General features: G+C 37.0%; 1 protein-coding gene across 1 annotated transcript; it reads left to right on the top strand.

The window, feature by feature from the left end:
- The first annotated feature begins 5634 nt into the window (after nt 1-5634).
- Nucleotides 5635-14685, top strand: LOC116026690 (ubiquitin carboxyl-terminal hydrolase 9-like). The gene is made up of 15 exons (XM_031268049.1): nt 5635-5832; nt 5952-6120; nt 6429-6659; nt 7210-7351; nt 8168-8227; nt 8328-8423; nt 9167-9565; nt 9648-9788; nt 10331-10501; nt 10705-10962; nt 11076-11224; nt 11469-12029; nt 12122-12398; nt 12556-12806; nt 14217-14685. The coding sequence occupies exons 2-14, from the start codon at nt 5966-5968 to the stop codon at nt 12715-12717; spliced, it is 2802 nt and encodes a 933-aa protein (XP_031123909.1). The 5' UTR covers nt 5635-5832; nt 5952-5965; the 3' UTR covers nt 12718-12806; nt 14217-14685.
- The last annotated feature ends 316 nt before the right edge of the window (nt 14686-15001 follow it).

Here is a 15001-nt window from a genome sequence, read left to right as displayed (position 1 = left end):
TAAAATTGAAAATGAATACTTACATTCAATAAAACGGGTCAAGTCATCAACCGGATCTGGATTCGTTAGAACGGGTCAACCGGATGAGCATTGAGCACATTAAAATTAAACAAATGCAATTGCAACGGTTCGAATTTAATTCGGTTCGGTGTTCGGTTTGGTTTAAGACTCCCAAATTTTAACATTTCCTAGGTGACAAGACAGTCAAGGGGTGTCGCGACTTAACGGGGCATCGTAATAACTATGCATGAAACATCACATAACTCAAATCCACAATCTAATATCTAAATATTAAATACCAACATAACAAATTAACAATTTATAGGTGAGTTCATCTTTAGTATTTTTTTTATCACTAGGCACATATATATATATAATATATATATATATATATATATATACATAAATTATATATAACATATATTTATATTTATATATTTATTAAAATTTTATTTAAAGAGGGATAAAAAAAATACTAAAGATGAACTCACCTATAAATTCCAAGTATGTTATGTTTCACATCACTTTTATAATAAAAAATATTTTTTAATTGTTCGGGCTATCGGCTAGCCCATTTAATTTCGGGCTAGCCCTATCGGGCTAATCGGTTTCGGGCTCATCGGGCTAATTTTTTTATCGGGCTAACCTGTTCGGTCTATAGCCCTGTCGGTTTTGGGTTTTTTCGGGCTAGCCCATCGGGTTTGAGCCCGATTGACATCCCTATATATATATATATATATGTACTCTTGTTTGAGAAGGAGATATATGCTGAAATATTCTTCCTATACTTTCTTTATTCTTCAACTTTCTCTATAATCATTGATGATCTATCATACAAGCTTGCTAATATATTGCAACATAATTTTAATTTTCAAAAATTTGAAAGCCTATAATTGAATTGAAAAGAGTTAACTCATCCAATGATCCTCCGAGTATTAGCAATTTACCAGCTATGACCCCTCGACTTTTAAATGACCTCCAATAGTCATCCAAGTTTTAAAAAATAACCACCCTTGGTCCTTTTAGGACGTCTCGTGGTCATTTTAAACTCGGGTTATTTTAAGAATTAGGACCACGAGTGATTATTTTTTAAAACTTGGAAGAACATTGGAGGTCATTTAAAAGTCAAGGGACCACAGCTGGTAAATCGCTAATACTCGAAGGTCCATTGGAGGTATTAACTCAATTGAAAATGTCTATTCATTGATTAATTAACTGAACATTTTTAGTTTAGTAAGTTAACTTGATCTCAGTTGAAATTTACACACCCATAATTATTGCTTAGTTTATAAATAAAATTAAAAAGTATTATTCATGGTTGTAAAAGACGGTAGACGCTCATCGAACGATGAATGAAGGCTTTTTTTTTTTGAAAGTAAACGTAGCTATTCCATTAATTCATAACATAAAACGTTTACATCAACGATCAATGAAATGGTAAACCATTCCTTACAGTCAGACATAGAAACAACTTTTCTAACTATGCTATAGAAAACTTGAATCGCAGACGGTTTCATAACTAGGAAGCTATGTTTCTTCAAGGAGCTTAAAGCTTCATAAAAAATCTGGGTCTTCGTCATCATTCTTTTTTGCTCGCCCAGGATAAAATCAACACTTGCCGAAACCAAACTAAACGATTTATGCTAATGAAAATGAAAAGCTCGTGAAAGTAACGAGATGAAAAATGCTCGTGAAAGTAACGAGAGGAAAACACAATAATAGAGAAAATAAAAAGTAGTTAAAGTCAAAGTAGGGTTGGGAGTTCGAGACTACCAACACAAACCCCAATACCTACCTACTATTATTTTATTCAAAGGGAAAGAAAACGGAAGACGAAGATCTATGGCGGTGGTCGGAGGCAGACGGACCTGCGACAGTGGCCGGGGCGGAAGAAGAGCGAGAGCAAACGTAGAAGGTGACCAAAACCGCCGGCTCAAAGCTCCATTAGAGCTCCGGCCAGAGGCCGGCGGTGGAAGCCAAAGTTGAGCAGCAGAGAAAGACGTTTGGTTTTAGAGAGAAAAGGGATGCATCATTAGGGTTTTTTTTAGGGTTGCACGCCTCTACTTTATCTACACGTGAGAAAACGATGAATGGAGGCTTTAGTTTCTTAATAATTTTTTATTATATTTTACTAAAAAACCATTAAAAGCCTAACCCTAGCCCAAAATTTAAAAGTCTAGCTCAAAACATAAAATTTTAGCCCAAGCCCAAACTCTCCGAAGACAAAAACTCTAATTCCAAGTCTCAAAATTTATATTTTTGCCGATGAAGCATTGACATCTCTCTTCAACTTCGGCAATAACCATAAGTAGATGACTTCCAAGCGAAGGAAATCCAGGGCCGGCCCTGAGGGGGGTTCAGGGTGGGCACCTGCCCAGGGCCCATCTTTATAGGGGGCCCATAGGCCATAAGATATAGGGAGAAAGACAATAATGAAACAAAAAATAAAACAATTGACAAAAATATGATATTTTTAAAATTTTGACAAAAATGTGAAAAACTCAGTTCACACATGCGTTCATTGTCAGAAGCGGTCAAACACAAAATGCAAGTGGGAGTTGCGTTTTTCGAAAAACGCAAGTCCCACTTGTGTTAAATTTTTTTAATTTTTAATTTTTTTTTGTCTCCGACGAAGGAGAAGCCGATGGCGAAAGCCAGTAACCATCGCCGGCTTCTCCTTCGTCAGAGAAGCCAGCAAGGTCGCTGGCTTCTCCAGCGAAGGAGAAGGCTTCTCCTTCGCTGGAGAAGCCACCAGCCAAGGAGAAGCCTTCTCCTTCACTGGCTTCTCCGACAAAGGAGTAGCCGGCGATGGTTGATGGCTTTCGGAAAGCCAGCAACCATCGCCGGCTACTCCTTCGTCGGAGACAAAAAAAAAAATTAAAATTAAAAAAATTTAACGCAAGTGGGACTTGCGTTTTCCGAAAAACGCAACTCCCACTTGCATTTTGTGTTTGACTGCTTCTGACAATGAACGCATGTGTGAACTGAGTTTTTCACATTTTTGTCAAAATTTTAAAAATATCATATTTTTGTCAATTGTTTTATTTTTTGTTTCATTATTGTCTTTCTCCCTATATCTTATGGCCTATGGGCCCCCTATAAAGATGGGCCCTGGGCAGGTGCCCACCCTGAACCCCCCTCAGGGCCGGCCCTGGATTTCCTTCGCTTGGAAGTCATCTACTTATGGTTATTGCCGAAGTTGAAGAGAGATGTCAATGCTTCATCGGCAAAAATATAAATTTTGAGACTTGGAATTAGAGTTTTTGTCTTCGGAGAGTTTGGGCTTGGGCTAAAATTTTATGTTTTGAGCTAGACTTTTAAATTTTGGGCTAGGGTTAGGCTTTTAATGGTTTTTTAGTAAAATATAATAAAAAATTATTAAGAAACTAAAGCCTCCATTCATCGTTTTCTCACGTGTAGATAAAGTAGAGGCGTGCAACCCTAAAAAAAACCCTAATGATGCATCCCTTTTCTCTCTAAAACCAAACGTCTTTCTCTGCTGCTCAACTTTGGCTTCCACCGCCGGCCTCTGGCCGGAGCTCTAATGGAGCTTTGAGCCGGCGGTTTTGGTCACCTTNATAGGGAGAAAGACAATAATGAAACAAAAAATAAAACAATTGACAAAAATATGATATTTTTAAAATTTTGACAAAAATGTGAAAAACTCAGTTCACACATGCGTTCATTGTCAGAAGCAGTCAAACACAAAATGCAAGTGGGAGTTGCGTTTTTCGGAAAACGCAAGTCCCACTTGCGTTAAATTTTTTTAATTTTAATTTTTTTTTTTGTCTCCGACGAAGGAGTAGCCGGCGATGGTTGCTGGCTTTCCGAAAGCCATCAACCATCGCCGGCTACTCCTTTGTCGGAGAAGCCAGTGAAGGAGAAGGCTTCTCCTTGGCTGGTGGCTTCTCCAGCGAAGGAGAAGCCTTCTCCTTCGCTGGAGAAGCCAGCGACCTTGCTGGCTTCTCTGACGAAGGAGAAGCCGGCGATGGTTACTGGCTTTCGCCATCGGCTTCTCCTTCGTCGGAGACAAAAAAAAATTAAAAATTAAAAAAATTTAACACAAGTGGGACTTGCGTTTTTCGAAAAACGCAACTCCCACTTGCATTTTGTGTTTGACCGCTTCTGACAATGAACGCATGTGTGAACTGAGTTTTTCACATTTTTGTCAAAATTTTAAAAATATCATATTTTTGTCAATTGTTTTATTTTTTGTTTCATTATTGTCTTTCTCCCTAAGATATATGAAGAATTATATATATATATATATATATATATATATATATATATATATATATATATAATATTACTTATTACGGAGTATATATTTAAAAAATATAGGGTTAATTGTTTCTGGAAGTCGAGAACTGAACTCACAAAGACTGAAAGAGACGTTGCACACCCACTGCTCACGCTGCCCAGGAGTATAAGGGTCGCCGGTCGCACCTACGCCACACCAACCACTCAAATACTTAAAAATTTGCGATTGACTGATTCAGATTGATTTATTCATATTAGTGTCAACTGCTTTTGTTCCTTTTTTTGTTAAGATCGATTTTATAATAATTTTTTTTATACAACGTTGCCTAAAAAACATTCTTTCGATAGTGAAAAAAAATAAAAAGAAGTAAACAAATTGATCATTTGGAAACAAATTCTTCATATAGGAGGCCTTTTTTTTTTTTTTTTTAATTTCGCCCAGGGGCCCTATAAAACCTTTGGACCGGCCCTGAGGAAATCCAACCGTTCGACAAGGCGATGGGCTCTGCAAAGGCAATGGGTGAGGCGGCAAACTACGATTATGATGGGCAACCGAGTGATAGGCGACTATGAGGGTGCGAACTTCAACGAAGGTATTAGCGATACAGAGAGGAAAAAATGGAAACTTGTCCAACTATTGTCTAAATGGGCGCCTAGGCGGTCGCCTAGACCTATAATTTTCAACAGTGCTATTGTTACATCTCTTATAATTTTTTTTCCATATTATTCACTACTATTTTAATGTGTTATTATTGTACAGTATTAGATATATGTGTGTGTGTGTGGAAAACAAGGAGGGGTTAACCCAAACTTAAATAAAACACATATACTTCAGGATCTAGAAATGACGCTAGAGGATAACACGCCTACATCTCCCTCTTTAAGTAATTTCATTGTTGACTCCGGGGGATTCTCAAGCCATTTGAGGTGTCTCTCATGCACCATTGCTTCCTCATCCAACTCATCAGCTGTTATGCTTGCTCTCTAAAAATATACTAAATCTCCACTTCCCAATCATTTGTATCAGTCGATTGCATTCTTCAATCATGTTTTGTCATCTAATCCTTTCTTTATTTGTCAAATATTTTACTAGTATTGTGCAATCTTTTTTAAGCAACACTCTTTTATAACCTTCTTTCCATGCAAGTTATAGCCTCTTAATTTGTATTCTTGATTATTAAGTGCATTTTTTATTAACTTGAATTAAAATAAAGAGAGTAATTTTAGAAGGGGAAACTTGAAAAGTAGATAAATTTTAGGATTTTATCTAGTATTCTTCTTAAAAAACAATGTTGTATGTTTGCCAAAAAAAAAAAAGTTGTATAATACACTCCTGGTCCGTATGTTCTACGAACTTTTAGACAGTGTATAATAAAGGGTAGATAGATGAGGCTTGAAGGACAGATCGTTGAAAGAGTTGTCTGATAATTTCTCCCGTAGATCAAAATCAACTCAGATTGGAATTCTTTCTTCCTGTAATCTAGGGTCCGAAACCCTAAGCCATACGCTTCCGACACTACATTGACGTATACGTACATTCCTTTCGTGTATCTCTGGTTTTGCTGATCTATGGTTCGTTTCTTATGCCTATAATAAACCTCTTATGCTTTTGCTTATTTGAAGTTTTCTAATCCATGAAACTTGGAGACGGTGATGTTGATGGAGGTTCTGTTTCGTTGATGTTGTTGTAGAATTTGAACCGATCATGACGATTCCAGATTCGATGTGTTCTATGATGGAGAACGGATCGATTGAATTTCCCTGCACGCCGGAAGAAGAAAGGAGGATTATACAGGAGCTCACGAACAAGGCCGAGTTTAACCTGAAAGAGGGCGACTTGGTTTATGTTATTTCTACCAGGTAATTGTTACTAATATCTATGTTTGCTTGGATTTTTGTTCATATGAGACTGAGAAATGAACATTTTGTGTTTGAATGTTTGGGTTTGTTTGTTTGTTTTTTTAGAATACTCGAGCTTGGTATTTTTAGTTGGCCTTAGTGCTTTTAGATCAAAGTATCATAAAGTTGTTCATTTAGAAAAATTGATGTCCTAGTGAAATTCTATGGGGGATATTCACCCCACATTTACTTGGTTGAGTTTCTTCATTAAGACAATATTTTATTTCAAATTCTTATGTGGTTTCATATATATATATATATATGTTCAGGTGGTACACGGCTTGGCAAAGATATACCGGGCAGCCTGTTGTTGCATATACATTTGATCAGCCTTTGGCAGTGCCAAATACAGCTGAGAGACCTGGTCCAATCGACAATAGTGATATTATTGTAAGAGGATGTGATAGTGATTGTGATGATGCACAGCTTCTGAGAACCTTGCAAGAGGGGCTTGATTATGAGTTAGTTCCAAAAGAAGCATGGGAGAAGCTTTTTGAGTGGTAATAATCCTGTGTGGTGCTTTATGTGAATTTCCACAATATGAAGTCGGGAGTGCTAGGCAGTCACTTTTAGTTGGATTGTTTAAAATTCAATAGCTTCAACTTCATGAAAATGAGTTTTAAGAATAGATACTCCCAACTTCTCTAGATGCAATATGTCATTACAGTTTGAATTTTTTTCTTTGCGCTCATGATTTCCACTTCCCTCTTTTTAGTTTTAGTTTTAGTTTTAGTTTTAGTTTTTTTTTTTTTTTTTTTTTTTTTTTTTTTTTTTTTTTATAAATAATTTTTAATAGTGATGTTGCAAAATTCAGCAATGCCTTTGTGAACAACAGATAAACTTAATATTCATTGAGGGCAAGATTGTATATTCTGCCTTTTCTGGTTAATAATCAGTTTTTTAAGATTCTTGTTTTTTTAACCTCCTTGCTAGATTAATTGTTAGGACAATTTTTGCTCAACTAGTAGATAGATACTTGCAGTGCATTTTGATATTGGTAAATTTCTAAGAGCTTGGTTCCACTTTTTGTTTGAATTGTGTTGTCCTTAGGTACAAGGGAGGACCAGCGTTACCCAGAAAGGTCATTTCTGTCGGTGATAATAAGCAGCTAAGTGTGGAGGTCTTCCCACTATGTCTCAATATAATTGATTCCAAAGACAAAAGTGAAAAGGTCTTAAGGTTGAGTAAAAAGGTACTCTCTTTGTCTCATTTTACATGGCATATTTACTAGTTATTTGTCAGACCAATCCTTCTTTCTTTGCTTCTTTTCTTTAAAGGTTTTTTATAATTTATAAATTTGGTCTTGTGTTAAATAGAACTTTTAATGAAGTTTCTAAGTATATAAATTTTATTTACTACTACTAGATTAAATATTACAAAAGTTTGAATTGTAAATAACTTTAGTCAAACCTTGTTAACTGAGCCAAACACATAAAATGGGACGAGGGAGTCTTACTCCCTGTGTTCTAATACTTATACTAGTGTCAGTGACAACATGGTTATGCATCTAGGTAAAAGTTCTTATGTTTTGTAATATAATTTGATATCAATCTGTCATTACCCTCTATAAGCAAGGTCTGCATGGACACCAAATATGTGGCTGAATACTAGTGTTCTGACATGTGGGCACTACCAGATTGTTTGTTAGTGTCATTTTATCAGGAAAACTGGTGAAGTAATTGAACTGACTTTTGATGCTCTCTCTATATGTAAACTTGCCATATTTTATTGACCATGTTCCTTGCCTTTTGTGTCCCCTGGTTTCAGGAAATCACATATCTTTTTGTCCTTGTCTGATACAGCACACTCACTATTAGTGCCATTGTTGTAAAAATCGGCGTAGGCAAGCATAAACATGTTAAACAGGAATATTATGCATGTATAATTTCAAAATTTTCATGAGTGTTACCTTTGCCTTGCTTATGTCTCTTTATGAAGATCTTATAATTGAATATGCTATTGTTGGTTTTACACTGTAGTAGCATTTAATTGGTATTATGTGCATTAGGCCTCTTTGCGCAAACTTTATGAAAGAGTGTGTGGACTTAAAGGGATAGTGCTGGAAAAGGTATGTTTCTATTACAGATCAAGCAGTATTCCTTTATATTATTAAGCACCAAAGGATTCTTTATCTTCAACTCATTCATGTTTCACCCTGTGTTTAACAGGCAAAAATCTGGGATTATTTTAATAAAAAGAAGCATACATTATTGGCTGCTTCAGACCTAACGCTGGAAGAATCCAACTTGCAGATGGATCAAGATGTGAGTTTGCTATGTTGTACATGCACTCTGGACAGTATTGGCAACTGATTAAGTTATCTTGCTACTGCTAATATGTGGATTGTGGAGTGTGTGGCAGCCAATGAATAGTATTGAACATTAGATTGATTTTTCTTTTGCTGATACATCTTCAATATGCATGCTGCCAAATCTTTGTTCATTTTAATTTCTAATTTTTGGCACATTGTGAACTCATTTTCTAACCTTTTTTTTGGCACTTGAATGAATTGATTATATTAAAAGCCTAAATTGATACATCCATAAATAACCCAGGTCCCAGGGATAATGACAAGATGCAAGGTGATTATATATTCCAAGAAGCATTTATACATTTAACTAACATTCTCCTAGAACTCATGAATTAAAATTGTTTGAGAAGGAAGCATCTGTTACATACCATGTTTCCATTGTTTGAAGCTTTCCATTTTCATGTCCCTTCTTTTTGGCATTTTTGAGGGATCTGTGTGGTGATATAGTATAATGAAATTAGAAAATTGAATGCTTGGTAATATTATGATAATACATTATCTTGTATGCTGATCTTATATGATGTCCTAATAATGGATTGTTTAATGGTGCACTTTTCATGAAAACTAGATAAATATCCCTTGTCGTGGTGTCTTCTGAGTAGTTAGGTTTAAGCATTTTGTTACATGTATTTGTGGGCGTGTGTACATATGCATATCACTATTTGATGGTAGCCTGATGGAGTGAACTTCTCCCAGATTCTTCTTGAGGTTCAAGCTGAAGGGTTTCAGCCTCCCAGTTTTGGCATGGATTCTACTGGAAACAACCTGGCATTAGTTCCGGTGGAACCCATGAGGTCATCTGTTACCATTGCAGGTGGCCCTACTTTCTCCAATGGTTTCTCTAATGGGTATACCTCCAGTATACATCAACAGAGTTCTTCAAGCTCCACACTTGGAGACATGGAGGATGGATATGAAAACCAAAGAAATACAACAAAAGGAGAGAGTGGGGGCTTGGCAGGGCTGCAAAACTTGGGTAACACTTGCTTTATGAATAGTGCTCTCCAGTGTTTAGTTCACACACCTCCACTTGCTGAGTACTTCTTGCAAGATTACAGTGATGAGATCAACAGGCATAATCCCCTAGGAATGCATGTATGTAGCTTCTTTTACCTAAAGTGATTTTTTTTAGATATGAAGCTGCACTTCATTTCTAATATCTTTTCTAGTTCTACAGGGTGAGCTTGCACTTGTGTTTGGTGAGCTATTAAGGAAACTTTGGTCCTCTGGCCGGACATCAGTCGCTCCTCGTGCATTCAAAGGAAAACTTGGTCGCTTTGCTCCACAGTTTAGCGGATATAACCAGCATGATTCACAGGTTAGAATTAATTGGTTTTGCCAAGGAATTAATTTTTCCTTTACACCATGTGTTCTCAGTTATTATAGCACACTCAAGACTACCAACTAATTTCATATTTCATGCTTTAACCATTTCTCCCTGTATGCTAATTCCAATGTTGCAGGCTAGGCGATTCTTTATATATGTGCATTTCTACACACTTTGAACTTTAACTGTACATGTTATGGGTATTAGTTGTACTGGGTGCTAGCTTCTTGGTGGCCATTAATATCATATTTTTACTTACCAAAAAAGTTATTAGCCATCATGTAAATCAACAAGTCAGAATTTTTCTTTTTGCTCATTTGGGAAAAAAATTGACTTATTTCTGCTTAAAAAGAAATAACCAAATGGAGCTATAGATGTAATTAGTGCATTTCCATTTCCATTTCCAGGATGTGTGCTATGGCCAGTATAAGCTTTCTATTATGCCAATGTAGGGTTTTGCTTAATGAATAGATGCATTTTATTCAACATGTAGTAGTAAGCAAACGGAAGAGGTAATAAGCTTTCATCTGTAGGAACTTCTTGCTTTTCTTCTGGATGGGTTGCATGAAGATTTGAATCGTGTTAAGCAAAAACCTTATATTGAAACTAAAGACTCTGATGGCCGTCCAGATGAGGAGGTCGCAGATGAGCTTTGGAGATACCATAAAGCTAGAAATGACTCTGTAATAGTGGATGTTTGTCAGGTTTGTAGCTTGCCTTCTCCTAGACATGCTATATTATTAGAAAATTTGGTTTCACTCTCAACTCTTGAACTTCTCAAATTTAGTCTTATAAGTAATTACATAAGCTTTGACCAATTTTACTGCCCCAAAATGCATCTGCCACTTAAAATATGACTTTGTTCTTGTTAAAATACTTATGTGAAATTCAAAGTTGTGGTTTTCAGGGTCAATATAAGTCAACATTGTGTTGCCCAGATTGCAACAAAATCTCAATTACATTTGATCCGTTCATGTACTTGTCCTTGCCTCTTCCTTCAACTGCCACCAGGATAATGACAGTGACTGTGTTTTATGGTGACGGAAGTGGCCTTCCAATGCCATATACAGTTACTGTTTCAAGAGATGGTTGCTATAAAGATCTCTTACAGGCTTTAGGAACGGAAAGTTGCTTACAGAGTGATGAATATTTGTTGCTTGCTGAGGTATATCAGTTGCAGTTATATGTGCATATATGAATTATGAACACACATATCATGTATCTGTATATGCTTTTGAATGCGGTGTGTGATTCCTTGTATCTTTACTTTTCATGAAGGTTTACGACCATCGAATTTTTCGATACTTGGATAACTCTTCTGATCAGTTGCATTCAATTAAAGATGATGAACATATTGTTGCCTATAGACTTCCCAAAAGAGCAGCAAGATTAACAAAACTGGAGATTTGCCACCGATTCCTGGAAAAGTAAGCTTAGGCTCTTGGTTTTGCACATTGATGTGATAGAACATTCAATCTTTTCTTTTGTCATTGGGAGATATACATTTTCAGTAGTTCCTCGTACTCATCCTATTTCTTTCTCTATGTATATATTTATGTATGCATATCAATGTACACACATATATACATACATACAAATGTCTTTTTTTTTTTTTTTTTTTAATAAATGTAATCCATATCACATCATGATAGTAGTATGCTCCTATTGTAGATGTAGCATAGACAGCTCGAAGGCTGGAGAGAGGAAGCTCTTCTTGACACCACTTGTTACTTTCTTGGAGGAACCTGCGACTGGAGTCAATATTGATCTTGCTGTTGACAGAATGCTTTCTCCTTTAAGAAGAAAATCATACTTCAAGACACATGATCTTGGGGATGGGGAAAATGGCTCTGCCTCAGAAGTTATAGAACCAGGGAACAACTTTAGCACCCAGTCTGGTTCTATTGTTAAATCTGCAGATGATATAGAACCCGAAGGAAGTTCTCGCAGTGAGTTGTCATTTCATCTTTGTATAACAGATGAGCGGGGTTCAAGCTGCCGGCCAATTGTGAATGATACACCAATAAAACATGGAACTGGTGGAATTGTAAAGGTGTTTCTGGACTGGACTGACAAAGAGCACGAATCATTTGATCCCAGCTATTTGAAGGATCTTCCTGAAGTACACAAAAGCGGACTCACTGTGAAAAAAACTAAGCCAGAGGCTATTTCCTTATTTTCCTGTTTGGAGGCATTCTTGAAGGAAGAACCTTTGGGACCTGATGATATGTGGTAAGTTAGAAGGTACTCGTGTTGCAGAAGATTTTTGTGCTCAAAATTTTCCCTATTAATCTTATTGTTGTGCTTTGCCACTTCTAATGCAGGTATTGCCCTCGCTGCAAGGAACATAGACAAGCAACCAAGAAGTTAGATTTGTGGAGGCTGCCTGATATACTTGTCTTTCACTTGAAGCGTTTCTCGTATAGTCGATGGCTGAAGAACAAGATTGATACCTTTGTGAACTTCCCCATTCACAATCTTGATCTAAGCAAATATGTGAAGAGTAAGACTGCATCTGACGGCGCACATGTTTATGAGTTGTTTGCCGTCAGTAATCATTATGGTAGCCTAGGTGGTGGGCATTACTCTGCTTACTGCAAGGTAAATGCATTAAACCCTTTTGTTCTAGAACTCATCATTTATATGTTTATACACTTGTTTTTGATTGGGGAAGCTGTATGTTGTACCTAGGTGTTTCATGATCAGCTCGATTTTATCGCTAAATCATCATGGTATTTTATTTCAAATCTTTTTGCAGTTAGTCGATGAGAACAAATGGTATCATTTTGACGACTCCCATGTTTCTTCTGTTGCCGAGTCTGATATAAAGACATCAGCTGCCTATGTGCTCTTCTACCAACGAGTTAAGGTGCAAGAAAACGGAACGACTGGAGGACCATCCCACAATCATACATCATGAAGGCTTTTGCTTAACGTCTGTTTGCCATAATCTATTATCTGGCGCTTCACTTCTATGACGGAACTATCAACTCGAGCAATATTACACACCANTTTTTTTTTTTTTTTTTTTAATAAATGTAATCCATATCACATCATGATAGTAGTATGCTCCTATTGTAGATGTAGCATAGACAGCTCGAAGGCTGGAGAGAGGAAGCTCTTCTTGACACCACTTGTTACTTTCTTGGAGGAACCTGCGACTGGAGTCAATATTGATCTTGCTGTTGACAGAATGCTTTCTCCTTTAAGAAGAAAATCATACTTCAAGACACATGATCTTGGGGATGGGGAAAATGGCTCTGCCTCAGAAGTTATAGAACCAGGGAACAACTTTAGCACCCAGTCTGGTTCTATTGTTAAATCTGCAGATGATATAGAACCCGAAGGAAGTTCTCGCAGTGAGTTGTCATTTCATCTTTGTATAACAGATGAGCGGGGTTCAAGCTGCCGGCCAATTGTGAATGATACACCAATAAAACATGGAACTGGTGGAATTGTAAAGGTGTTTCTGGACTGGACTGACAAAGAGCACGAATCATTTGATCCCAGCTATTTGAAGGATCTTCCTGAAGTACACAAAAGCGGACTCACTGTGAAAAAAACTAAGCCAGAGGCTATTTCCTTATTTTCCTGTTTGGAGGCATTCTTGAAGGAAGAACCTTTGGGACCTGATGATATGTGGTAAGTTAGAAGGTACTCGTGTTGCAGAAGATTTTTGTGCTCAAAATTTTCCCTATTAATCTTATTGTTGTGCTTTGCCACTTCTAATGCAGGTATTGCCCTCGCTGCAAGGAACATAGACAAGCAACCAAGAAGTTAGATTTGTGGAGGCTGCCTGATATACTTGTCTTTCACTTGAAGCGTTTCTCGTATAGTCGATGGCTGAAGAACAAGATTGATACCTTTGTGAACTTCCCCATTCACAATCTTGATCTAAGCAAATATGTGAAGAGTAAGACTGCATCTGACGGCGCACATGTTTATGAGTTGTTTGCCGTCAGTAATCATTATGGTAGCCTAGGTGGTGGGCATTACTCTGCTTACTGCAAGGTAAATGCATTAAACCCTTTTGTTCTAGAACTCATCATTTATATGTTTATACACTTGTTTTTGATTGGGGAAGCTGTATGTTGTACCTAGGTGTTTCATGATCAGCTCGATTTTATCGCTAAATCATCATGGTATTTTATTTCAAATCTTTTTGCAGTTAGTCGATGAGAACAAATGGTATCATTTTGACGACTCCCATGTTTCTTCTGTTGCCGAGTCTGATATAAAGACATCAGCTGCCTATGTGCTCTTCTACCAACGAGTTAAGGTGCAAGAAAACGGAACGACTGGAGGACCATCCCACAATCATACATCATGAAGGCTTTTGCTTAACGTCTGTTTGCCATAATCTATTATCTGGCGCTTCACTTCTATGACGGAACTATCAACTCGAGCAATATTACACACCAATCGGGCATACACAAAGTTGTAGCTCAATTGGTTTGCCGCCTTGCCGGGAGATAATAAAGGCATGCTTTAAGGTGAAGCAGTTCTCTGGAGCACCTAGGAGTAGGAGACAGAAGGAAATGCAGTTTTGTGGAGCAGCTAGGGCACAGAGGGATAGGGGCGAGTCTTAATGGAAGCAAGAGTTGTAGTATTGTAGACTAGCAGGGGCCGTTTTTCAGATTTAAGAATTAATTATTTATCTTTATTCAAAAGGCATAATATGCTTGCATTTTCATATGGCTCCGTATTTATTACTGTATTCTTTTGAAAAATGGCATTATCAGCAGGCTTGTAGGAATGTTGGGGGGTAGAAAAACCATTTAATGGGGAGCTGGGGAATTTCCTACTCTGATATTGAATTATTGCACAGTTTAAACCCCATGGATTTCATATTGGTTGCACATTTTATTTCATTTTCTTATATGGCAAATTATTGTGTGGATCATGTCTACATAGTTGTGTGGACCATAAATGTAATATATATTTTTAATATATTAAACGTACATTATTTGATAATATATAAAAAGTTATGTACTTTCAAATAATGTATTTTATATATACAAATAAAGTACTATGATAATATTCGGTGAGGCGACTAGAAATGGTTGTCTCTTGTCTTCGCCGGAGAAGGCGGCCAGATCTGATCGCCCTCGCCAAATACCGCGAATATTCGGTGAGGCGACTAGAAATGGTTGTCTCTTGTCTTCGCCGGAGAAGGCGGCCAGATCTGATCGCCCTCGCCAAAT

This window comes from Ipomoea triloba, chromosome 8 (genome assembly GCF_003576645.1).
Source record: "Ipomoea triloba cultivar NCNSP0323 chromosome 8, ASM357664v1".
NCBI classification, from domain to species: domain Eukaryota; kingdom Viridiplantae; phylum Streptophyta; class Magnoliopsida; order Solanales; family Convolvulaceae; genus Ipomoea; species Ipomoea triloba.
Note: the sequence above shows the minus strand (reverse complement) of the source record. Positions and strands in the feature narration are given on the sequence as shown.

Coding starts and splice junctions, on each gene's coding strand:
- LOC116026690 (XM_031268049.1), top strand. CDS start 5,966: ATGACGATTCCAGATTCGATGTGTTCTATGATGGAGAACGGATCGATT. Junction 6,121..6,428: donor GTTTATGTTATTTCTACCAG/GTAATTGTTACT, acceptor ATATATGTTCAG/GTGGTACACGGCTTGGCAAA. Junction 8,228..8,327: donor AAGGGATAGTGCTGGAAAAG/GTATGTTTCTAT, acceptor TGTGTTTAACAG/GCAAAAATCTGGGATTATTT.